Source organism: Heterocephalus glaber, unplaced genomic scaffold, assembly GCF_053883595.1.
Source record: "Heterocephalus glaber isolate CG9 unplaced genomic scaffold, H.glaber_assembly_v1.0 deba00000331, whole genome shotgun sequence".
In the NCBI taxonomy this organism is placed as follows: Eukaryota; Metazoa; Chordata; class Mammalia; order Rodentia; family Bathyergidae; genus Heterocephalus; species Heterocephalus glaber.
In genome coordinates, this window is record NW_028258142.1 from 56069016 (window position 1) to 56096174 (window position 27159).

Below are 27159 nucleotides of genomic sequence, written 5' to 3' on the forward strand. Positions count from 1 at the left end.
GAAAGTAAAATGTGGCATCAGTTTTGGGGACAGTTTACTTTTGGGGGCCCCCTGATGGTGTTAGGGGTGTGAGAAAGGCTTTCCTGCCACGTACCTGTAGTGCAGTCATTTGGGCATAGCCTCGCCAGCTGAACCTAGGAAATTCCTGGTAATCAAATCCAAACCGAAGGATCTTGCCATTAGGTACAATGCCATCTTCAATTTCATACTTCATGTGATGTAAATCTGGGAAATAGTAGTTCCTTTCAGCCCTTTTACAGATAAAAAGTAAGCACAGATACATCAAGTTAGGTTCATTGATCATTTGAACACACTTTAATCCCAATAGCTACTGTTGAAAGCATTCCACCAATACATTAAATAAGGATACACAAAATACACTAAATAAGGATAATGAGGACAGCCCACTCCCCACTATCTCTCTAAACTATTGCTTTCATTTGTGAAAACATTCACATAAATCGCACCCAACAACTACTCATTCCAACCATTAAAATGAGAGTCATTTAGCACAACTCTTTATGTTCTGTAACATATCCTTTCATACTTTCTAAATAGTTGCCAAGATCTAAGCAAAGTCAAATTAGGTTATTTGCTATTCACCCATTCATTTGTACACATGTCCACTCATTATACAAATATTAATATTTATGTGCCAGGCATGTGGCTAATTACCATAGACACAAGAGTGAACACGATATAAAATATTCCACATATTAAATTTACAAGTTAAAGAAGTTTCTCTTTATACATATCTTGATCACTAAAATTGCTTTTCTGTGCCTTATTTTCTCTGTATACTCATCCATGGGCTCCCTTTAAGAGTCCAATTGTGGCAGTCAGAGAAAAGATCAAGAATATTCTGATGCTATGTGGCAACTTCATAGTCAACTACCTGAAGTTCTTCATAACGATACAGTTTTTCCCATCTGGCCACAAGCTAATAGCAGTCAGTGGATTCAAGACACAAAGATCAATTAGTCAAAGGAAATACAAGATCATGACCCTCTATAGAAAGGAGAATTAGTAATGCTTACACTTCTGGAAGGCATTAACAGAGATCCTTAAAGATACTCATACTCATTAACCTAGTTATTCTACTTCTAGGAATCTATTCTAAAGAATGATTTTATGTACAGCATCAAAGAATTAACATAAAAGTATCAACAGTGGAAATTTGGAAAAAATATAAAGGTACAAAAATTATGAAATTATAAAATATTATATAACCATTAATATTCTGAAGACTAATGGTATGAGAAGTCTTTATTATAATCACGTGAAATGAAGAAATGGATACAAATTATATGAAAAAACATAGAGCTAAATTTTATTCACAAACCAAACTAGAAAAAGTAAACCAAAAAATATTAAAAGGGGCTCTCACTGGGTAGCGGAGTGAAGATTTTTCTTTGTCTTTTTTACTATTATAAACTAAAGAAATTTCCTACAATAAACATGTTACATTTATTATCACCAAATTATTTAAAAAACAAAATGAATTGAATTCTTTCTAAGCTTGTAAGTAAATCTAAAAATGCTCAGAAAAATATCAGAAACTAACGTGTGCAGGGACTTAGTACAAAAGGACACAGGATTTGCCAACTTGTGGAAAAGCCACCCTGCCGTCAACACTGCTGGCTCAGTTGCCATTTTCCGCTGTATCAAAGGCTGTGTTCTAAACTTCAAGGCATATACATATTTGCTGAAGTGGAAAAAGTCAGTTTTTGTCTGAGTAATTTAAGTTCTACTAGGTTGCATTATTTTATCCTGAAAATTAGCCAATCACTTACATACCTGGAAGGAGAAAAAAATGTTTGCTTAAGTAGGAGAGCTCAATTATCAACACAAGGTGGAAAACCTTTGTGAACTAGTTACACAGTTTCTCTGGTCCATTGTGAACTCCAGAGCAGCAGGACCACAGATCCACTAATGGTCCTGTGAATCTACCAGTGCTTCCATTCATGACACGGCCCTGCCTAAGAGCCAGGTAGGAAGACTGGGCAGCCCTGATTTTCAGAATCTGAATGCTGGACCCACTGTGGGGAAAGAAGGAAACACCATACAGTGGCCACCATGAAGGGGTTTTTATTAAGCTGTTGATGATGCAAGTAGTGAGAGCACCTGGGATTTGGGAGAATTTGCATTTCATACAGTTTCCAGTGTATGATTTAAAGTCAGAATATTTCAACTTCAAATTTGCTGCATCCACTGAGATTAGGAATGGATCCTAGATTCAAAATATAAGCAATGTGATCAAAAACTGTGGTGAAAGATTACATTTAAAAACAATTTTTAGACCAGGGATTTAGCTCAGTGGTTCTGCCACCTGCCTCGCGAGCGCAAGGTCCCGAGTTTAATCCCCGGTACCAAAAATAAATAAATAAATAACAATTTTTGCACTCAAAGAGACATTACCATTAATCCCCCCTAGCTTCAAAAACATTTATGCTGTCATTCTTGCCACTTTCTGAAGCAGTTCTGGAAGTCCTCTTTCATGAGTGCCTTTAGTTGCACTCTCCTGGCTGCCTTGATGTCTTGAATGGCTTCAAAACATTGACCTTTCATGCTCACTTTTTTTTTCTTAAATTCTTTTATTGGTACATTGTAGGTATACAACACAATTACATTTCTCATTGGGAACTTGTACGTTTACTTGATGTATCTAGGTTCTTATTTTTTCCCCATTCCTAGCCCTCCCTTCACGCCCTCCACCTTTCCCTATTTACAAAGACTTTATTTCCATTTTTTCCATTTCTCACCATTTTTCCTTTCCCTTCTTTCCTTTCCCCTGCCCCTCCCACTACCCCTACCCTTTTGGACCTTTTCTTCCTATTTTGCATTATCGATTATTCATTCTAATCATTGGTACATTTTAGGTATATAACGACATTCATCATCGGAAATTTGCACCTTTACATAGTCTCTCTTGGTTCTTATTTTTCACCCTTGCCCAGCCCTCCCTTCAACCCCTCCATTCCTCCCTATTTACAAAGATTTTGTTCCTATTTTTCCATTTTCTCATATTAATTCCATTCCCCTCTTTCCTTTCCCCTAACCCTCCCACCTCCTTTCCCTTTGCCCCTTTTCTTCCTATTTCATATTATCTTTATACATTTAGTCCTTATTTACACTTTCAGTTTCTCACACCAGAGAAACTATTTGGTATTTATACATGTGTGTCCTACTTATTTCACTTAAGAGTATCGCCTCAATGTGCATCCATTTAGCTATAAATGTCTCTAATTTATCATTTTTTATGACTGAGTAGTACTCCATTTTATAAAAAAACCCCACATTTTCTTTATCCAGTCTCCAGTTGATGGGCATTTGGGCTGTTTCCAAGTTTTAGCTATTACAAACTGTGCTGCTATGAACATGGGTGCACATATATCACTGTGGTGATTAAAATTCTTTTAATTCTTTGGGGAAGATACCCAGTAGAGGAATAGCTGGGTCAAATGGGACTTCCAGTCCTAGTTCTTTGAGGTATCTCCATACTGATTTCCACAGTGGTTGCACCAGTCTACACTCCCACCAGCAGTGGAGCAGGGTTCCTCTTTCCCCACAGCCACGCCAGCATTGGTTATTGGTTGATTTCATGATAGTAGCCATTCTTTCTGGAGTGAGGTGGAATCTCAGCGTTGTTTTCACTTGCATCTCTTGAATGACCAGTGATGTTGAACATTTTTTCATGTATTTATTTGCTATTTCTAATTCTTTGTCTGAGAAATGCCTGTTCATTTCAGGTGCCCATTTTCAGATTGGGTCTTTAAATTTGGGAGGTCTGATTTTTTAAGTTCTTTATAGATTCTAGAGAGTAGACCTTTGTCTGAGGAAAAGCAGGTGAAGATTTTTTCCCACATTGTGGGTTGTCTCTTCACACTGCAGGTGGTTTCTCTTGCTGTGCAGAAGATTTTTAATAAGAAGAGATCCCACTTGTTGATTGTTTGTGCTAGTTCACGGGCAACTGAGGTTTTGTTCATAAAATCTTTTCCTACACTGATGTCTTCAAGAGTTCTACCTAACCTCTATTCCAACTGGTTCAGAGTTTCTATTTGAATATTTAGATCTTTAATCCATTTCAATTTTAGTTTAGTGCATGGCGAGAGATTAGGTCTAGTTTTAATCTTTGGCAAGTTGAAACTCAATTTTTCCAGCACCATTTATTAAAGAGGCTATCTTTCCTCCAGTGAGGGTGTTTGGCTCCTTTATCAAAGATGAGATGGCTGAGTATGTCTGGCGTTGTTTCTGCATCTTCTAATCTGTTCCACTGGTCCTCTGGTCTGTTTCTTTGCCAGTACCATGCTGTTTTTATTGCAGTAGCTTTGTAGTATAGTTTCAAGTTGGGGATTGTGATACCCCCTGCCATGTCTTTGTTACCTAGAATTGCTTTTGCTATTCTGGTTCTCTTCTTGTTCCAAATGAATTTTTGGATTGTTTTCTCAAGGTCTGTGAAGTATGCTGTTGGGATCTCAATTGGAAATGCATTGAATCCATATAGAAGTTTTGAAAGTATGGCCATTTTCACTATGTTGATCCTTCCTACCCAGGAGCAGTGGATGTCTGTACATTTTCTGATATCATCTTCAATCTCTCTTTTCAGAGTCCCATAGTTTTCAGAGAAGAGGTCTTTGATTTCTTTTGTTAGATTGATTCCTAGGTATTTCAGTTTTTTTGGATGCTATTGCGAAAGGAATTATTTGCCCTATTTCTCTCTCAGTGAGTCTGTCATTGGTGTAGAGGAAAGCTATTGATTTTTGTGTGTTGACCTTGTAACCAGCTACTTTACTGAATTTGGTTATTAAGTCCAGAAGACTTTTGGTGGAGTTCTTGGGGTCTTCTATATACAGTATCATGTCATTTGCAAATAATGACAATTTAGGCACACCCTACCGAGGTCGCAAGTCTCATGAAACATGCCCAGTCAGCCTGCACCCTGGCAACAATCCACTGGACACCCCCCCACCGCTCCTCTGTACAGCCACCTGGTTCCACATTACAAAGATGCAGAGGACACTGGACCACCAGACCATGGTACTGAGTCCTGCTGCTCATGGCCCAGAGGGCAGAGAAGCTCAGCTGGGCCCAGAACCCAGAAGGAAGGTCCCCGCCTCCATCCCAGGCTCCTAGGGCAGAGAAGCTCAGCCGGTCCCAGCACCTGGAAGGAAGCTCCCTAGGGAAGGTGAGCCGCGTGGGCGCCAGAAGCACCCCCTGCCATGGAAATGAGAAAACACATAAGCAAGCCTCAAAAACAGAGTTCCAGATAACCTACAGCAACCCCAAAGGGAAACAAGATGGAACAATCTGATACTCAACCACCTGGACTCTCTGAACTGGCAACAAAAGAGGATCTGAGAAAAATGAAATCAGAAATAATTACTCAGATAACAGCAAAGATTGTGCTCATGGTGCAAGACATGATTAGTAAATCTAGAGAGGACACAGATAAAAATATAGAGGATATGAGGAACACGATGGAATCCCAACATAGGAAACAAATGGAATCCATTAAACAGATACAAACAGATTTCCAAGAGATTAAAAACTCCATCAAAAGTCTGCACAGCAGAATGAACCAATGTGAGGATAGAATTTCACATATAGAAGATAAGACTGCAATTAGTGACCAGGAAAAGAAAAATTGCTTCAAAATTGTAAGGGACCACGAGAAATCAATCCAGCAGCTGCTAGATGATGCAAAGAAGAATAACATAAGACTGATTGGAGTCAATGAAGAAAGAGGAGAGAGTGCAGATGACATAAAAAAATTGTTCACAGAAGTGATGCCAGAAAACTTCCCAAGGAGGGGAAAAGAATTTGACATACAGATAAGTGAGGCATATAGGACTCCAAATAGCCTTGATCAAAAAATATCTACACATAGGCATATAATAGTTAGGATTCCAAAAATCCAACCGAAGAACAAAATTCTACAAGCAGTGAGAGAAAAGAAACAAATCACATACAAAGGAAAGCCCATCAGAATCACAGCAGACTTCTCAATGCAAACCCTCAAGGCAAGAAGAGCTTGGAGTAATGTATTTCAAGCCCTAAAGGAAAACAGCCTCCAACCCAGACTGATGTACCCTGCAAAACTATCTTTCAAAATGGATGGAGAAATAAGATACTTTCATGACAAAGAGCACCTTAGGAACTTCATGAATACCAAACCAGCACTCCAAAAAATTTTAGACAATACTCTAGGAAAAGACAATGAGGATCACAACCCCAGGAAACCCAGCAGAATGAATCCATTGGGCATGACAAATTAAACACAAAGGGGGAGAATCCAACAAAAAGAAAAAGTCATGACAAGGCTTTTAAAACTTCTAACTTAATCTCCCTAATGAGTGTATAATTCAATCTTATTATTGTACTGATTAGTATTTATTATTTATTAGTATTTTTTATTAGTATTTTTTTATTAGTTGCACACCATTCCTTGTGCTATACTGGCTATTTATCATCTTGTCATGTCTACTTTTTAATTGGGTTGTCTACTAATGAGCTCTAAGAATTCTTTATATATTCTGGTCATAGGTTATAAGCATTGTAAATATGGTCTGTTTAAGGACTACTTTTCATTTTAATGATGTCATTTAAAGTTCTAAATTTTGATGGAATCTCATTTATCAATTTTTTTCTTTTATACGTCATGTTTTTTGTATTCTAGGTAGTTCTTGCCTACCCTGAATTCATAAATATTTTCCCTTATAATTTCTTCTTAAAGTTTTATACTTTTAGGCTTTCTTATTTAGGTTCATAGACCCCTTCAAGTTATTTTCATGTATGGAAAAAAAGGGTTGAGGTTAATTTTTTATATATGGATACCAAGTGTTCTAGTGCCGTTTGCTGAAAACAGTATCTCTTCCTCGGCCCTTGAATTGAGTTTATATTCTATAAAATGCTAATGTTAAATAATCTTTCAAAACTCAGTGGACCATATTTGTGTGGTTCTATTTCTAGATTCTCTGTTTTATTCAAATGATCTATATGTCTTTCCTTACACCAACACTGCCTTGATTGCTGTAGCTTTAGAAGAAGTCTTAAAATTAGGTACTAAATGTCTTCCAGCACTGTTTTTTTAAAAACTTTTCTAGGTCCTTTGTACTTCTACATAACTTTTAAATTATAGCAAGTATACACAGACCTGAATTTTTATATATACCTTGTGTTTTCTAATCCTGCTAAATTCAAGTACAAGTTCTAGGGGCTCCTAGAGATTTCTTAGTATTTTCTCTGTAGATGATCATTTCATCTACATATAAAGATTTTGCTTCTGCCATGCCAATCCTATCCTAGTTGTATCATTTTATTGCCAGACTATTTTGGTGGGGACTAGGTTTCAAAGTTTAATGGACAGATAAAGAGTAAACATAGCTGTCCTTGTTCCCCACCTGAAGGAGAAAGCATTGTATCTTCTCCATTTATATAAGCCATTCTTGCTGGAAGTATGGAGTACTTGTCTTTAATCTGTTGAGAAGTTTCTGTTCTGCTTCTAGTCTCCTGATATCTTTTACCATGAACAGCTATAGAATTTAGTCCAATACTTTTTCTCCAACTAGTGACAGGATCATATGGCTTTTTCTTTTCCTCTGTTTAAATGATGACTTTTGGGGGTGGATCTTCCAATGCTGAACCAACACTACCATGCCTATTACAAAACCACTCTCTACATCCTGCCAGATCTGACTTCCAATAGTTTGTTTTGTTAAACAAATTTCTATCTATGTTCATACTTTTTTCTTCTAGTATCTTTATCCAGTTTTAGGATTAGCACAATGTTGATTTCCTAATATGAGGGGAGAAGTGTTCCTTTTTTCTTCTTTAATTGTTTGATATAATTTATCAGTTAAAATGTTTATGAGCTTGCTGTTGTCATATAGGTAAGTTTTCAAGCTAGGAATATACTTTCTTTAATAGGTGCTATTCAAATTTTATATTTCCTCCAGAGTTAGTTTCATTAATTTATCTTCCAAGATACTTCTTAGAAGTTGTCAAATTTATTTCAAAAAAGATTTTTGTAATATGGTTTCTATATCCTTTTAAATTCTGTAAAATCTGTGGTAATGTCTCCTAGATCTTGATATTGTAATTTTAAAAATTTCAACTGATATTGTGTAACAGGAAGAAAAGGTCTAAAAGAGCAGGGGAACTGGGAGGGGTAGGGGAAGGGAAAAAAAGAGAAAGGAAAAAAATATGAGAAGAGGAAAAAAATGGAAACGAGGTCTTTGCAAATAGGGAAGGGTGGAGGGGTTGAAGGGAGGGCAAGAGAAGGGAAAAAAAAATAAGAACCAAGAGACTCATGTAATGGTACAAGATTCCAATGATGAATACAACTGTATTGTATACCGAAAATGTACCAATAAACTTAATGGGGGAAAAAAATAATGACAATTTGACTTCTTCATTTCCTATCTTTATTCCTTTTATTTCTTTCTCTTGTCTAATTGCCGTGGCTAATGTTTCCAAATCTATATTGAACAAGAGTGGTGATAGTGGACATCCTTGTCTTGTTCCTGATTTTAGTGTGAAGGCTTTCAGTTTTTGACCATTTAGTATGATACTGGCTGTTGGTTTTTCATAGATGGCTTTTATCATTTGAGGTAGAGACCATCTATTCCAATATTTTGTAAGGTTTTTATCATAAATGCATGTTGGATTTTGTCAGATGCTTTTTCTGTGTCTATGGAGATAATCATATGGTTTTTGTCCTTGGCTGTATTGATACAGTGTATTACATTGATTGATTTGCATATGTTGAACCATCCCTGCATCCCTGGATGAATCCCACTTGATCAGGGTGTATGATCTTCTTGATGATCTTCTGCATTCTGTTTGCCAGTATCTTATTAAGGATTTTTGCATCTATGTTCATTAGTGAGATTGGCCTATAGTTCTCCTTTTTGGTTGAGTCTTTCTCTGCTTTGGGGATCAAGGTGATGCTTTCTTCCAGGAATGAATTTGGGAGTATTGCTTCCCTTTCAATTTCACTGAAGAGTTTAAACAGTAGTGGCAGTAGTTCCTCTCTAGATGTCTTGTAGAATTCAGTAGTGAAGCCATCAGGGCCCGGGATTTTCTTAGTTGTTAAGTTTTGAATTACGTTTTCAATTTCATTGGTTGATATTGGGCTGTTTAGAATTTTTAGGTCTTCTTCGTTCAACTTTGGTAATTCATATGTATCTAGGAATCTGTCCATTTCTTCTGTGTTGTCCATCTTATTGGCGTATAGGTTCTGGAAGTAGGTATTGATGATCCTCTGTATTTCTGCTGGGTCTGTTGTCATTTCACCCTTTTCATTCCTAACTGCATGCATTTGGGCCTTTTCTTTCCTTTTTCTGGTAAGGTTGGCTAAGGGTTTGTCAATTTTGTTGATTCTTTCGAAGAACCAACTCTTAGCTTCATTGATTTTTTTTTTTGTATCATTCTCTTAGTCTCCATTGCATTGATTTCTCCTCTGATCTTTATAATTTCCTCCCTTGTATGAGCTCTGGGGTTGTCCTGGTCTTCTTTGGTTCAGCATCAGGTTGTTTAATTGGGCTCATTCTGTTTTCCTAATATGCATATTCACTGCTATGAATTTCCCTCGGAAGACTGCTTTCCTTTTGTCCCATAGATTCTGATATGTTGTATTGTCATTGTCATTTAATTGAAGGAACTGTCTGATTCCTTCTGTAATTTCCTCTGTGACCCATTGGTTATTCAGAAGTGTGTTATTCAATTTCCACGTGTTTATGAAATTTTTCCAGTTTCTTTAGCTATGGATCTCCAATTTCATCACACCATGATCTGATAATATACAGGGGATAACTTCAATTCCTTTGCATTTACTTAAATATGTTCTATGCTCAAGTATGTGGTCTCTTTTGGAGAATGACCCATGTGCAGCTGAGAAGAATGTATATTCTGATTTTGTGGGGTGGAAGACTCTGTAAACATCTGTTAAGTTCATTTGTTCAAGAGTTCAATTGAGTTCTAGTATTTCATTATTTATTTTTAGTCTAGTTGATCTATCTATTTGTGACAGTGAGGTGTTGAGGTCCCACACTACAATTGTATTAGTGCACATATGACTTTGCATGTCCATTAGTATTTGTTTTATATAGTTGGGCCCACTAGTGTTTGGTGCATAGATATTTATGATTGTCATCTCTTCCTCTTGGATTGTTTCCTTTACAAGGATGTAGTGTCCTTCTTCATCTCTCTTAAACAGTGTTCATTTGAAATCTGCTTGATCTGCCAAGAGGATAGCTACTCCTGCTTTTTTTCAGGTTCCCATCACATGGAGTATTGTTTTCCACCCTTTAACTTTCAGTCTATGAGTTTCCTTTTTGAATTAAATGTGTTTCTTGTATGCAGCATATTGTTGGATTTTGCTTCTTGACCCATTCTGCCAGTCTATTTCTTTTGACTGGTGAATTGAAACCATTAACATTGATGGTTATAACTGAAATGTATTGACTTATCATTGCCATGATGTTTTCTTTTTGTTGGGTTCTCTCCCTTTACATTTAATTTCTTGTTGTGCCAGATGGGTTCATTCTGCTTTGCTTCCTGGGGTTGTGATCCCCAGTGTCTGTTCTTAGGATATTGTGTAAAATTTTTTGGAGTGCTGGTTTGGTATTCATGAAGTTCCTAAGGTGCTCTTTGTCATGAAAGTATCTTATTTCTCCATCCATTTTGAAAGCTAGTTTTGCAGGGTACATCAATCTGGGTTGGAGGCTGTTTTCTTTTAGGGCTTGGAATATGTCACTCCAAGCTCTTCTTGCCTTGATGGTTTGTGTTGAGAAGTCTGCTGTGATTCTGATGGGCTTTCCTTTGTATGTGATTTGTTTCTTTTCTTGAAATAACTGCTTGTAGAACTTTGTTCTTCTGTTGAATTTCTGGAATCTTAACAATTATATGCCTATGTGTAGATTTTTTTTATCAAGGTTATTTGGAGTCCTATATGCCTCACTTATCTGTATGTCAAGTTCTTTTCCCCTGCTTGGGAAGTTTTCTGCCATTACTTCTGTGAACAGTTTTTTAATGTCATCTGCATTCTCTTCTGTTTCTTTTTTGACTCCAATCAGTCTTATGTTATTCTTCTTTGCATTGTCTGGTAGCTGCTGGATTGATTTCTTTTGTTCCCTTATAATTTTGAAGCAATTTTTCTTTTCCTGGTCATTAATTGCAATCTTATCTTCTATATCTGAAATTCTGTCCTCACATTGGCTCATTCTGCTGTGTAGACTTTCAATGGAGTTTTTCATGTTCTGGAAATCTATTTGCATCTGTTTTATGGATTCCATTTGTTTCCTATGTTGGGATTCCATCATGTTCCTCAGCTCCTTTCTAGATTTATTAATCATGTCTTGCACTAGGAGCACAATCTCTCCTGTTATCTGAGAAATTATTTCTGATTTCATTTCTTCCAGATCCCCTTTTGTTGCCAGTTTAGTAGGTCCAGGTGGTTGAGTATCAGAGTGTTCCATCTCATTTCCCTTTGGAGTTGCTATAGGTGATCTGGAAGTCTGGTTTTGAGACTTATTTAAGGGTCTTCTCATTTCTACTTGGGGGGTAGGGGGGTGTTGCTGGCGCCCATGTGGCTCACCTTCTCTGAGATGGGAGAGGTGGGACAGGGGCTGGGAGCAGCGGGACAGAGCGCAGCCCAAAAGCCCTTTCCTCTGGGCTAGAAGAGGTGGACTTCATGCTCATTTTTGACTTTGGGAAAGAGCCAGAAGTTGCATGGTGGCAGGCCCAGTGGATAAGGAGGATGAGGACACACAGTGACGATTTTATTTGACTGAAATTGCTGTACTGGAAGTGATATGTGATCTGGAGCATTGTCATGTCAGAGGATGAAAACATTTGCTCATTTCTCAGGCCATTTTCTCCAACACTCTAATAAGCCCTTCCAGTATGCAGAGTTCACCCTAGCGTTCCTGGGTACAAACTCAGTTTGCACAATTCCATCAAGGTCAAAAACACTGTCAGCATCATCTTGATGTTGGATCTTGATTGATGGACATGATTTTTTTTTTCACAGAAGGAGAACTGGGTGATTTCCATGGACAACTCTGAACTTCAGTGTCAGCATTGTAACCACAGACCCATTTCATCTCCCGTGACATTTCTTAAGAAGCTGGAATCTGAAGTAGTACTACTGCACTACTCCAATGAAATGCATTGTTCGTGATCCATGATTTACAGCACACTACAACTCACCTCCTCTCAACCTTAGCCCGCAACAGACAGGTTGTGCTGAACAATTTGAAACTTGTCACACACACATTATTACTAAGGTTCCATGTGCAGCTTCTGGTGATGAAAATCCCTGCCTTTCCACTAGATGGCACTCAGCAGCAGCCTTCACTGTGTTTTTGAACACGCCACATATAAATTGCTAAACACAGCAGGCAAAGAGGCAGTGTGTGGCCATATTTCCTACAGCCCTCTGGGTCTCAGTCTCCACTTCGCTCCTTGCTTGCAGAGTTTGTTTTCAGGTGCTTCTGCAAGAGAGGAGGGGCTTCGTCCCCACTTGGAAAGATTTTTTTTTATACCTCCCATTGCAACACACCTGCCCTCTCCGTTCCCTCACTCCTGGGTCCCACAGAGAAGCAGAAGCTGAATGGCCCCTGAGCATATGAGGGCCACCCCTTGTTATTCCCCCAACCCCCTAGCTGGAAGTGGCCTCTGTGCCCAGCTTCCCCAAGCTGTCACTTGCCCACCTGGCTTTTTGCACCTGTCCAATCCAAACCCGGGAACCTGTAAGTGTAGGTTTTATGAGCAACCTTACATCTTATTTTACTTAACTCCCAGACAAAGGTCCAGATTGCAGGTTATGCCATACAGCTTCTTCTGCGCTTGACCCCTAGGGCAGAACCTGCCACAGAGGGGAAGGTCTAAGACAGTTCCCAGCACACGGACATGGGGGTGCCTCCTGGAGACTCACCTCTGGCATGTCTTCCCCACCACGTGCTTCCGGCACTTGCACACCCCGTGGGGCTCACTGCACGTGGGAGTGAGTGCCCCACCAACGTCACACTGACACCCTGAAAGTCAGGAAACAGATGCCGTTACCCATCTGACCACCTCCAGGAAAAGGTCTCCCTCCCTTTGCAAGAAGGAAATGCTAATGACCTTCTTTCCTCTGTCAGATCTTATATCTGGCAGGGGTTTGAAATATTCAGGAAACTCCTAAGGGAAAATGGCCTGAACCTCCAAAAGTCCGCTTCTAAATTGGAAGTGCATGACTGCAGGCAGGGTGGTCACCAGTGTCACATGCAAAGGTGACAGTGCCAGGAGCACTACTGTAAACAACATGCGCTAAGGAGCAGACGGGGTGCCAAGAGTATCCTTATGGGCCAACTTCTCCTGCAAGGGCATTATGTAATACAACCCCGTCTCTAAAACACTGGCTTTTCGGATAATACAAAATACAGCTTTAAAATGATTAAGCATTGCTGTTATTTGTAACACAATCAGGTGCCCTCCCATCCCAATTGTTTTTGCTAATAATTAAACCAATGGTGATCTCGTAAGAGAGAAGTTGAAGCAGCTCCATTTTTGATCTATGACTTGTGCCTGCTGAATATGTGGCCAAATCCCAGGACTGGATGTTTCAGTGCTATTCCAGAAATCAGGCCTGAGAAGACGTCTCTGACAGTCTCTGTCCTTCACCTCTGCTTGCCTCAGGACCCATTGGGCAGGTTTACCTTCACATCCAAAGTAATTTTGCTTTTTCAAAGTGAAATATCCATCAGGGCAGGTGTCACAGGCATTTCCAGTCACATGGGCCTTGCAGAGACAGGCCCCATTTCCCTGTGGAACAATGAGCCCAATGAGAAAAACTGAGAAGAGCTACAGAATTAGCCATCTTCAAGACTGAGAACTGGCTCATTGTCCAATAGGAAGCAAGGCTGCCAGATCTGAAAAAGGTGACCATGAGTGTACAGCCAGAGGGGTGCCCATCTCCTCCCCTGGAAACCCAGTAATGACTGCGACAATGTTCTGCCACTCTTATATGAAAAGCAGCCCACATTACCTGTCCACACTCTCCAATTTGGCTCAGCGTTCCCGCCTCATGACACCTGCACTCTGTGGAGATAAGAAAGTGTCCTTGAAACAAGGTTACACCGTGGACGGGTCCCTGAAATGCCTGCCACCCAGCACATGCACTTCCCGCACACGTCAGCAGCACTGCCGCTCACACGGCTGCACCTAAAATTGGATTTTTTTCTGGAGTGAGCAGAGCAGGTCAATCAATACAACCCATCTAGGAGTCACAGTTTATGGCAATTCCGAGACAAAAGCTGCAACGGCATGGGATTTTTAAAATGAGCCCAATGTCAAGGTCATTGCTGGTGTGCTGGCATGAAAATATACTCTATTTAAAGATACTCGCTTCATTTAGTACCCCTAACTCAGTGAATGCAATTTATTATTCTGGCATCAATTCAGGTATAAATTTTAAATTAAGCCAAAAAGGGTAGGTTATAAAAGCAAAGGGGAAAAGAGCATTTTTCAAGTAGCTGCCTTCATATACAACAACATACATATGGGAACAGAACATAAACGCCTTGATGGGAAAAACATTTCATGGAATTTCAGAGATTGAATTGCTTCAACAAATAACTTTTGTGTAACAAGAAGCTACAAGATAAGAAGTGATGATGTGTTCTAAGGAACTTTACCTGAACACCCATGGGGGTTTTCTTTGGCCAGATTCCAATACAATGGCTTGCAGACATTACAAGTAGAACCTTCAACGTGATCCTTGCATTGGCAATGCCCCTTTAAAGGAAAATCAAATTAACAGTGGAATTAAGACCTGTTTTCAAACGTGCATTCTGAGCAAAGGCTTGTCACAGAGCCTTATTCTGCCCATGAAAAGTAAATGAAGTATATCTGGGGATTGATTTCAACAAGTCTTCTAATTTCCTTTTCTTTTATTCATTTACTTGCTGCACACATAATCTACATTATTGTTAAGAAGAAATTGGACAATACAGAAAGAGAGAAAAATGTAAATATCGTTCCTATTTATAACATTGTGTCTGTTCATGCTGTTGCTGTAGACTCTACGTTTAAATGGACAAATATCCAAATGCTTAACAGATTGGGAATCAGTAAAGAATGATGTACATCAGAGAGTGCTTTGGTAAAAAGCAAGATTCTCTGCCTGGCTTCTGTCTAATCGAGTCTCACATTAAGGATGCCAGGACCTCTTTCTCACTGTCTGCCCATTGCCCATTGCCCGGAGGAACCTCTCCAGGCCTTAGAAAATTGTTCAGAATACCACAATATGTGCCTGCAGTACTGGAACGGTGGGGCAATCTGTTTGTATACAGCCAACTTTATTACCCTTGTAAAGCCACTGCTGGACCCTGGGCCTCAGGGTAACCTACAGGAAATATAACATTTAAATAAATTTTCAATAAATGTTATTCTTTGGCTTATGAAAAATCATCTATGCACTTGGAAAAAGAACACAGACCTCTTTAAGAAATTTGGCCTTGGGTCTTCTTGTAATTTATTTTTAATTTCAAGAAGCTCCCACGTGGCTATTGTCGAATAAGCGTCCAAATAATAGAGTTGTAATTCTACTCACCGATGTGAAGCTGGCGGTTCCAGCTGGGTCACAACCTCCACCGAAACCTGTACATGGTTCAGAAATGTTGTCAATGTCTGGCAGTTTGACTTTGTCTTGATATTTCACATTTTAAAACTTTTGCTTGTCTTTAAAAATAGTGAGGCTATATTTATATTTTTAAATAAATGGGTGGCAAAGACTTTGTGTGCAGTTCATAGATAGGCATGCTGAATAATGTTGATGATTCTTAATTCCCAAATTGGTCCTTCTTTTGTCATTGAACAACTCAATTCCCTGTCTCCTAATAAAACATCTAACTGAAGACTAGAATGTAAAATTTTGAACATCTTTAGGGTCGTCCAGTAGAGGGCAGTATTGTACCAAGAGATTTTAATTTGTCCAGTCACAGAATTTCTTAGTTCAGTTTTCAGTTAACCGAGAGTTGATTCTTTAATTATTATAGCATTTTGTTCTATACCTGTGCTAAAGTCATTTATAAAGCCAATTTGTTTGCCACTGTGTGGTGGTGGATACTTGTAATGCCAATACTCTGGGAGGCTGAGGCAGGAGGACCACAAGTTCAAGTCCAGCCTGGGCAGTTTAACAATTAAAAAGGACTGGGGATATAGCTCATTGTGAAGGTACTGACTGGGCTTGATCCCAAGTCACACACACACACACACACACACACACACACACCACACTCAATTTATTTGCATTCCTGCCTTTGTCAACATAGCACAACAAGCCTAATGAAATCTCTCTTTAACAAGTGGAGCAGGGCCAATGTTTCAGTGTCGCTATTACACAGCCTTTACAATGGCAAACAGGTTAGGCAAGCCTGTTCAGAGCCTGGTTTTCAAATCATATCTTATATAGATCTGCAATCAAATCTAGTTTCTTCTACAAATTGTTCCTTAGCTTTTTGCCTGTCTCCTCTGTCTCTGTTCACCTCAACTTCCATTTGGTCTCTCCTCCTCCTCCTCTTTCCCCTGTATTTTTCTCTGTTAGTCAACAATCCTTCTCCACCCCTCCTGCATTTTTCTCTATTAGTCAATGAGACCTTCCTGCTCCCTTTCCCACACGGCCCTGCCCAGCCTTGGGTTCCTCCCTGAGGACCAGCATGGTATACACAGTCCCTACACCAGGTGCGCATACAGCACTGCCCACTGGCCCTGGCTGCTCAGCCTCTGCTGCGACGCTTCCTTCCACTCCCTGAGCCCCACACAGGGCAGCCCGCCCTGAGGTGCCCTCGCCTTCTGGGACCCTCAGGCCTTCTCAGGGGTCAGTACCCCCTCTGACCACTGCCTGTGGTTCCCACCCTCAGGAAACCCTGGTCCTGGGATTCAGGTTGGCAAGTTCTGGGAAACTGGGTCTGCAGAGGGCTCTGGACAGCACAGCTCCGAGTGTTATCAATCAGGAGAGGGACAGGGCTGAGGAGACCATGCTCTCGGGCGGGAAAGCCTGGGTCAGCCTCCACAAATTTCTCTTCTCAGCAGAGCAAGAGGCCCCCAGACAACAGGCAGCAGCTCCTGACACACCCCAGAGGCTGCCCACAACAGGGGGCTCAGGGAGGAAGGTGGGCATCGCGTTTCTGTCCCTTCTGTCACAGAACATGGCCAACTCATGCTCGGTCTGTTTCCATCTCCTCCTTGGCCCACTTTTTCCCAGCCGCTTGGCCCCTTTCCTGGCATCTGTGCTCAGGTGTAATGACACAGTGCCCCAGAGGGCAGAGGCACCAAGCAGAGAGGCACACAAACAGCCACAGTCAGAGGGTCCGCTGGAAAGATCCCAGTGTAGCTCAGGCTCACAGCAAAGCCAGCAAGGAAGACAGCATTGCGCCTTAGTTCAGGGCCAGCGAGTGCCACACTGCTGTGCTCAGAGAACTGCCGTATCCACCAAAAGCCCCAACTCTGCAATGCACGCAGATTTAAACTTAACTGCAAAACACATCATTTCTCATTCTTTGAGGACACAAATGTGTGTGGTTTCAATGGATTTAAACAGGGGCAGACTGGTTCAAACAGGTGGGGGCGACCAGGGTGGATCTGCAAGGGATTTATAGGCTCCTTTGGGGGGGTTGGCTGCATGCCCTCAGAGAAACCCCCCGACAGCATTCTGCTGATGTCCCTACCTTGGCACTGGGGGAAGTCAGGGGCTCCTGAGAGGCACCTGTCACACTGCCGTCCCGTTAACCCAGGCAGGCAATCGCACTGTCCAGTCACCCGGTTGCAGGACGTCCAGCAGGATCCCAGGGCTGAACACTGGCAGGCTGGGTGAAAAGAGCTTGATCAGACTCTGGGCACAGGGAGTGGGAGGGGCAGGGAAGGGTCCTGGGCAGAGCCCGGGGATGGGGCCAGAAAGACCCAAACGCCAATTCCAGCTCCACTCTGAATAGACTGGGAGCCAAATCCCAGTTGTGGGACAGATCTCAGCCTCTGCTTCCCCTCTCAGGAATGGAACTGAACTACTTGATAAGATCCTGGTGAGGACCGAGTAAGATGATACTTGAAAGAGCCGAGACAATGCTTGTCATAAATGCTTGTTCTTCTTGCTGTTGTTCATTTTGTATTCAGTAAGTGGCTGGTGGCGGGTGGGGCCTTTGGGGGTGCTTCTCACATATGGAAATGGCCTGGCTAACTTTAGCCAGAGGGCTTCACATCCTAATGAGACTGGAAGGAACCTGAGAGATGGTCCCAATGAATCCACCATTGCATGGAGACATTCCGAAATTAAGTGCCATTTCTGAGTCACCCAACTATTATTCTAATCACACAAGTTCCCACTGCTTGGGAAAATGTTCTTTACCCTATTCCAAATTAGTGGGAATCAATGAATTAGTATTTCTAAGGTCCAAATTAATATCCACTGTACTTGGTTTAAAAAAAATAAAAAGAACCTTATTTACAAGGTCTCAAAGGTTTCACACTAAGTGGAAGCATGGGAAAGAAAAGAACCATAAAGCAAAGTCTCATTTTGGGCGTTTTATTTATTGGTCCTCTGGGGTTCTAACAAGCCCTATATGACTAAGCCTAGAACCACAGCACCCCGCGGGACCAGAAGACCATGTAGTTTTTATTCTCTTCGATGCCCATTAGTGGTGACTTATTCTGAAAATGGGTTTCAGTAATAATGTTAATGAGCTTTCCCTCATTGTCCTTGGAATAAAAAAATAAATTCTCACTGATGGAGGGGAACTGAGCTAGTTTTCTTACAACTTACCTGGGAATTCAACAGCTATGTCACTTGTTCGGAGGGACACAATTAATGGGAGACCCAGAGAATTCACCACCTCCTGCCCTCCCATTTTATATCCACCCAGCCAGAAGACACTGTGTTCAGTAGTGCCGTGGCTGGCTATGTGGTGGAGGTAAATACAAAAATACAGTTCCAGATCTCAAAGAACTACACGACCGGAAGAAGAGCTAGAGAATTACTGACATAATAGGACACTCCCTACCCCACAAGAAACTAAATAGGAGAAACAGGACTAATGCTGCACCACCAGCTGTTCAGAGGTAGCAGGACAAGGGCTCAGATCCCCTCCTGCCATCTCTATCACTGTTCTTCCATGGCCCCATGGCCCCACTAGGCCAGTCTGCAGATTAAGTCCTCACCTAGAGGCAGATTTCTAAGGAAATGTTCTTGGCCATTACAGGGCAGATGGAATGCTGTTCCCAAATTACCAAGGGGAAATCCATGATGGGGATAAAAAAGAATATGTCTGGAATGCAGGAGATTCCTTATGGTGTCCCTCCGTATTACCATGCCTCGTGACTAAAGTCAGTGGAAAACATCAACCCCAAAACCACCAATGGCCTAGACCCTCTACAAAATGAGGACTGGGGTGACTCTGCCAGGTGAAGAACCATGACCAGCTGAGGTGCCTGCTGAAGCCAAAGAGAAGAGGGAACAGGCAGTGGAAGAAGATCTTATCAGCTATGACCACATGGAAAGTTACAGAAACGATGAAGATAGAACTATAACGAGTATTTGTTCCTTATTTTGGTATGAATGTGGTGAGTGTGTGTGTGTATACCATATGCATATGAAATAAGTATGTCTTCCTCCCTCATCCATACAATATGAGACGTACAGACTTCACATTGTATAATTTAAGTTACAGAATACCAAGAAGAAGTGTGAACATCACCCAGGGATTTCACATTTTCTTCGGGGCAAAGGGTTAGTATGTTTTTTATTGTATGCATGATAGTTTTATCATGCTAGGCAGAATTATGCCCTTCTTATAGTGTTTATTCAGAGATTACATGTGGTTTAAAGAGATGTGAGTGGGTGCCCCATGGGTGACTTGTGTTGGTTAGTTTTATGTGTCAACTTGGCTAGGCTATGATGCCCAGATGTTTAGTCCAGTGCCAGTCCAGGTGTCCTGTGGACCAATGTTCTGGATGAGGTTCACACGTGAATCAGTACACTTTGAGTAAAGCAGGTAACTTTCCATCATCATCCACACAAACAGCTGAAATCGTTAAGAGAAAAAGACTGCCATCCCCCTAGGAAGAAGGAGGAATTCTGCCTCCAGACTGTCTTCCAACCGTAGCTGCATAATCAGCTCTTCCCTGGGGCTCCAGCCTGGCAGCCTACCCAGCACACTTCAGAACTGCCAGCCATCACAAGCCACAATCCAGTCTGTTAAAATAAGTTTCTCTCTAGATATCCACACATTCTATTAGTGCTGTTTCTCAGGAGAGCCCTGGCTGATTCAAGCTCATTTTTCTCTAAAGGGAGGTGAGTGTCTCAAAGAAAAGCCGGGGTACTCGCCCGGCGTGGTGGCTATACTTCCATGGCATGGTGTGGATGGCACACACTGGCCCTTAGGACTGCAGTCTGGGAACACTCCGGAGGCGAGAACAAAGACTTGCCCTTAAGAGCACATACATTGTTTTAAACGAATTACCCAATCTGGCAATGCACTTCTCACTTCAATCCAACTGTCCGTGAAAGCCGCCAAACCTCAATGCCAAGCCCAGCCCTGGGCGTCTTTTTCCTCACTCATGGAAATACTGTAAGGCTCCAAAAGCATTTTAATTCTGTTCTCTCTTGTGGTCCAGGTCCTTTGGAATTCCTCTTTACTTCTCATTTGCTGTGCCCTAAGACACTTTTCCTCCCTAGCAATGTAAAAAATTAATGCAAGTTGAGCATCCCTCATCTGAAATGCCTGGGACCAGAGTGTTGGGACCAGAAGTGTTTCAGGATTTTTCAGATTTTGGAATATCTGCATAAACACAATGAGATACCTTAGGGATGTGACCCAAATCTAAGCACAAAATTCATATGTACTTTATGCACATAGCCAGAAATAATTTCATACTTTTTTGAAACAAAGTCTCACTAAATTGCCAAGTTGCCCAGACTAGGCTTAAACTTGCAATCATCCCTCCTGCCTCAGCCTTCTAAACAAATATGCACAAATATGTTTTATAAACATGTAGACAATTTGCCAATCTGGCCTCTTATTGGTGGTTTTATTTCTACTTCTAAGAAAGAAAATCATAGGGCACTTTGTGAACCAAAGTCAAAATGGGAGAATACAGCATACTTAGAAAAGTCTGGATTCAATTAATCTAGTGCAGAACATAAATCCAGGTCTGTAATTGGCATGAACAGAAATGTTTTAAAATTCCATTTAAAGAATATTTTTTAAATCTTTAAAGCAATAAAAAGCAGAGCCATAAGAACAGATTTTGGTTCAAATCTATTAGACCACCTGATGTAACATTTTGAGCCACATTCAATTCTAAAATTCAGTGGGTCAATTTATTCTCTTCCTCTAAAAATGACCAGAAAAGCTGTCAGGAAAGAAGACAAATGCAAGAGAAGGGAGACCAGCAAGGAGAACATGCTGGGTGATCCCAAACCCTTCACCAAATTATTCTAACCTAAAGCAACAGGCTGCAGGAAAGACCTGGACACCACCCAGGAAAAAGACAATGGCGCATCATTTCCTGTAGAACTCAGAGAACTGCATGTGAGCACTTGTGGGCTTCTCTAAGGCTGGACAAGCACTAGCGGGCATTAGTTCTCAACAAGGATAGGACACTAGGCAGGCTGCTTCCCTTCCTCCAGCTTGAATGTCAAAGCCTAAACAATGTTCCCTCACTGCCCATCCACTCCCTCTGAGTAGAGTGGAGAAAAAACTGAAAAATAAAAGGGGGTGGTATTAGAGGACAGGATTTACCTGGCCCTCTCTGCATTGCAGGCTGAGACTCTTCCCCTAACCAGAGCCATGATAGAACTGCAAATGGGACCAGCGGAGGCTGACTGCAAACATTCACCACAAGGACCACACAGTGCCAGCTGGGGTCCTCCAGTCCCTCCCCTAAGAGTCTGTGAGCAACCATACCACTTCCATGCTTCTGGTGAGTTCAGAAGGCTTTGGGAGACCTCTGCAAGCAGAGCTCCAAACCAACTCTACCAACATTGTAAATGAGAAGACAAGTTCTTATTTCTGAAAAGTCTTGACTTCATTTAAAGTACAGGACATGGCATCGTCTTCATGCACTGTAGCTGACTGAAGAGATTTTCATGTCAGCTGTCATCTTCTTAAGAAGAAAAATGCTGCAGTTACAGCTTAGAGGAGTTCCTACTGTCTCATAGGATCTGAGGGGACTAAATTTTCTCAGAAAGCTGAGGATCTGACACATAGTTTTGCCATCTCAACTTGGTTGTTTCTGCCATGGGGAAACTATTCCTTCCCCTGTTCCATTCATGTGGTTCAGATGTGTTGGTTCCACTCCCAGCTCCAAGAATATGGGGAGACTCAGGCTTGAGCAATCAGGGCATGAGATTCCAAGGCCACAGGACTGGTTAGTACAAATCACTCTGGGTGTGCTTTTGAACTTTATAGTGGTTACCAAAGTTACTGCTTTGGTAACTTCACCTGGGTGTGGAGTCCTCTGCATTTATTCTGCTTGGAGTTCATTGAACATCTGAGAAGTACAGGTTGTCTTTCATCAAGTTTGAGAAGTCTTCTGCTATTATTTGTTTGGTTATTTTTTTTATCCCTTTCTCTCTCTCTCCTCACCTTTTGGTATTCACATCACACATATGTTGGTGCACTTAATGGTATTCATCTTTCTTCGCATTTCTGTTCATTTACCTTCATTCTCTTTTCTGTTTTCCAGATTGCATAATCTCTATTAAGCTATCATTAAATTTGCTGGTTCTTTCTTCCACCAGCTCAAATCTAGTGTTGAGCCCTTTGCATGAATTCTTCATTTCAGTTATTATACTTTTCAACTCTAGAATTTCTATTTGTTTCTTAGGGTTTGTTTCTTTTAAATAGCTTCTACTCTGTATTAATACCCACTATTTGAAGATACACTGTCATCATGTCTCCTTTAATTAATCAATATTTACACAGAAAGGTACAACTGCTTTACAGTCTATCTACTTTTTCCACCTTCTGACCTAATTCAAGAGCAATTTCCACTGTCTGCTTTCTACTTCTGTTTCTTTGAACATATAATTTTTTGAAAACTCTACATTTTAAGCAATATATTGTAGCAACCCTGCTACTGATTCACCACCATCACCAAGACTGTTATTGTTTGTCTCACTGACTGATTATTTGTTTAGTGACATGGCAGAATTAATTCTGCAGTCTATTTCCCCGGCCACGTTCAGTCTTTGATGTTCCAGATTAGATTTTTCCTCTTGTTTTTGTCATTTGGCCTGGCTGCCTCAGGTTGTGCATAAGCTCCTGTGGTCACTTAGATGTTCATCCATCATCACTGGATATGTGTGTGTCATTTGCAGGCTCCAATCATAGTTTAGGGAGTTTGCTTTTTCCCTTCCAATTCAGCCAAGGACTATTACTTTAGATTCTTCTTTCTTTGCTCACTTTGATGCCAGTGAGGCCTCATCCTGTGTTGATGGGTTGGTGTGTAGTCTGGGGATGTTTCTGAGTCAGTCACCCACGCCTTGCTCCAATTGCTTCTGAGTTGGTGCAGCGTTCTTTTTTTTTTTTTTTTTCAGTACTGGAGATCAAACTCAGGACCTTGCACTTGCCAGGCAGGTGCAGCATCTCTGAGCTACATTCCTGGCCTGGTGCAGCCTTTCAATGTGCTCATGGGCCTCCTAGCCTCTGAAATTATCTATGAAATCATGAAGTCTTTTCTTGGCTGTTTGTTTCTCTGATTCTCCTTCTTGGCTTCTCTGCTGTTCTGCTTGCATCCCAATTACAGCCTCTTTTAATTGTGATCCACCAAGATTTTCATTATTTTCTACAACACCCTTGGGTACAGAGTTTTCCACTATATTTAAATAGCAGTCAATTCCTCTGGCAAAGATGCAGGCCTGCCTTTCCTCCTGAGTGGAGTCATTGAACTAGCAGATCTGGGGGTGGGAGGAGTGACACCTCTCCTCTACAAGTGGATCCTGGGAGAGGTGGCAGCCTCTCGTCTTCTCAGCTTGCTCTTCCCAAGTGGACTCTCCATGCTACCAGCCGGCGGGAGCTGGGTAGGGTGATTGGGAATTCAGTAATTCTCAACCTGCAGGGCCTTGGTTACAATTCCACCATATAGTGTGTGTGTGTGTGGGGGGTGACCACCTTGCCCATGTAAATGCCAAGGTTGGAATATTTGTAATTCACTGTACCAGAATTTGGGATTGTTGCTGGTATTGAGGAGAAAATAGAAAGATCTCTAGATTCTTTCAGGTACAGAATGGTTTGCTTTTATTATAAGGATGGCAGCTGAAACAGAATTAAAATTAATGTCAGTGGATCACATAGAAAATTGACATGAGATACTTTTGTCCACTTCTTAACCCAAAAGAGTTTACATTCAAAGATGTAATGTGGAGAGTGAAAACAAACAAACAAACAAAAAACAAAAAACAACAAAAACCAAAACATGACTAGAGAATGCTTACCTATGATAGCCCTGTTTTAAATATCTGGAGAATGAGATAAACCACTTGGCTTCCCCAGTCCTTTCTTGCCCTGCTTTTATAGGACAGAGATATTCTTTATTACTTAAAATCTTGGGGCAACCCACTTTCCAGCCCCCCCTTCTGTCTCTCTCAGACAGAAGCTATCTTTCTCTCAGTAAGTTTTTCCTACTCTTAAACAAAAAAATCCTGTCTAATCCCAACATGAGCCCCTCAGGCATTGGCCTGCAGTGGACATGGGAGATGGGTGGTTTTCTCCCCTCCCTCCTGCCGGTTCCATTAGTTGGGATATCTTTCCACAGAAACAATACATACAAGGACAAAGGATCAAACCTGACCACAGAAGCAGTTTGGTACAGAAGCTACCTTTTGTACACATTACGATAAAAAAATATATGGTGAGTGTTTAATTTTTTAAAGTTAGTAGAGTAAAAGACATTCCCATTAATCTTCCTCAAAATCCTTCCCCTGGCTTTGAACATATCCCATTGTTCTTACCACCTTCTGGAACAGTTCTTGAAGTCTTCTGTCATGTCTGAGTATATTCTATTTCATGGCCATTTTGACTTTGGGAAAGAGCCAGAAGTGCAGATCCAGTGGATAAGAACACATGGTAATGTTTTTACAAGGCTGCATTTTTATTAGACGACACTCAGTGGTGGCATTCACTGTGTTTTTGATCACATCTCATGAAGACATGAAAGAAGACTTCTAGAGCTGCTTCATAAAGTGGTAAGAAAGAAGGGATGCATGTTTGAATCAAGAGGGGGTACAGTAAAGAGGATTCATGGCTATGTGTCTTTCACTGTAATACTTTTTAAAATTTAAACATTCACTGTATTATTTCAATCACACCTTGCATAATTCACACAATTCTAACACATGCATCACTTGTGCTGCTGTTTCTACAGGAAGTGCACTGGAAATTCTAGTTTCTGACACTGTATTTCTTATGTTAAGACAGAGAAAGAAACGATATCCTCTTTCTCTCCTTACCCTCCTGCCCTCCAGGTGGCCCAGTATCCTGGCCGGGACTCCTGAGAGCTTCCAGGGCTCCAGAGAGGCTAGGGTGAAGAAATGAGGGACAGGGAAGAGGTCTCCACAGAGGGCACACCTGTGGGACTGGAGAAAGGGTAGGGTCTGGAGTCTACATTCAGACAGATGAGCAAACAGGAAAATGAACTGGGCCCAGGAAACAGGCTCTTACCATGATGCTGAGGGGAGATGGAGCCGCAGAGGAAAAGGGCAAAAGAACAATAACTAATGTAGGAGCGAGTGGTTCCAGGCTGAGAGGGCTTGGCACTTAGGTACCTACCGGAGCCTCCTAAAAATGGGATGAGGATGCACTCATCTCAGGAACGGAGAAGTGGTTTTCAAGTGCACAGCTAGTGTGACCCATGCTTGGTCCTCCAGGGTCAGGAGGGTTTTCTTGCTCCTGTCCCCACAAACGGTGCCTCCAGGTGCCTCATCTTGCCCACCAGGGTGATCCATGCCTAGTCTCTCCATCTCTCATGTTCAGATAGAGGAAAATGAAGACAACACTTCCCCGATTCTCTCAGAGCCGGGCTCGGGATGCCAATGGGTTATGCAAATTAGAACTGAATAAGATGAGAAAGATGGACGATAAGGGAAAGCCTGCCTTCCTGATGCTGCTGAGCATTTCTGCACACCTTGAGGCTGCGCTGCCACTCTGAGCCCCTCTGTCTATGGCCTACCTGTGATGCACTCAGGACCAGCCAGATGCTTCCTCCCCACTCCCTCTGCCCCTCCTGACTTACTAGGTGGGACCCTTGGCTTCCAAGTACCCGGAAGGAGGCAATTACGGTTTCCTGTGTCTGACTTTGCAGGTGCTGTTTCTTCTCCATAGATCCCTTGCTTGCTCTCCTTTACCTGGCCAGTTCCTACAACCTCCTCACCAGAGCCAGCGCTTGAACCCAGGCAGCTGACTCCACAGTCCAGGCACTTTGCCACCAGGAAGGAGGAAGGGAGGGCTGGGAAGACAAGAGGTACTGGTAACCAGGTCCCAGGGGGACAGACATGTGTAACATGCACATATAAGCCAGATGCTAATTTATTAAACTGCAGGCCACACAGACCTGCCAGAAAGGTCCTGTGTGGCTTCTTAGGAAGGACTTTATCTCGGAGCATGGATCCATAGGCTATGTGTTGCTCACTCACCTTGGCAAAGAGGGAAAGAGTAGAAGCCCATGCTACAAGTGTCACATCGGGGGCCCTCCACTCCCGGGCGGCACAGGCACCTTCTCTGGTTGTCACATACTCTTGGGAGGACACCTTGCAAGTTACAGTCACACTCTGCAAAGGACAAGGACCAGAGATGTCAGCAGGGCCTTCACTCTCCACGCCTTTGTGCATTTCTCCCTTCCTTGGGTTTCCATCATGGAAATAGAGTGCAATGAAGGATGGCTTGTAAACATTCTCCACCTTCTTAAAGGGAAATAAAGTAAATATTCAGGAAGGTCAGAGGCACCCTTTAAAAAACACCCAGAGATGGGCACTAGTTTACAATATATTTATAATCTTTCAACATCTATCTCTGTGGAAAGACCTTTTTTTGCCTTCCTAATTTGAGTATTGTACAGTAAAACTCCAACATAGTAGATTCCCACCCAGTGGTAATTCTGAATTAAACACATTTATACCTTCCACTT

At 41.6% G+C, this 27159-nt stretch overlaps 1 protein-coding gene across 1 annotated transcript in view; it reads right to left on the bottom strand.

Moving 5' to 3' along the window:
• Positions 1 to 27159, bottom strand: part of LOC147830144 (laminin subunit alpha-3-like) — a 184926-nt gene that overhangs the window by 23732 nt on the left and 134035 nt on the right. Inside the window, exons 13-20 of the mRNA XM_087188732.1 lie at positions 26669 to 26803; positions 17712 to 17849; positions 15596 to 15642; positions 14679 to 14778; positions 14030 to 14082; positions 13701 to 13806; positions 12938 to 13037; positions 95 to 251 (exon numbers count right to left, since the gene is read on the bottom strand). Of these exons, the coding sequence (XP_087044858.1) occupies positions 95 to 251; positions 12938 to 13037; positions 13701 to 13806; positions 14030 to 14082; positions 14679 to 14778; positions 15596 to 15642; positions 17712 to 17849; positions 26669 to 26803 (836 nt within the window). The remainder of the gene's footprint in view (positions 1 to 94; positions 252 to 12937; positions 13038 to 13700; positions 13807 to 14029; positions 14083 to 14678; positions 14779 to 15595; positions 15643 to 17711; positions 17850 to 26668; positions 26804 to 27159) is intronic.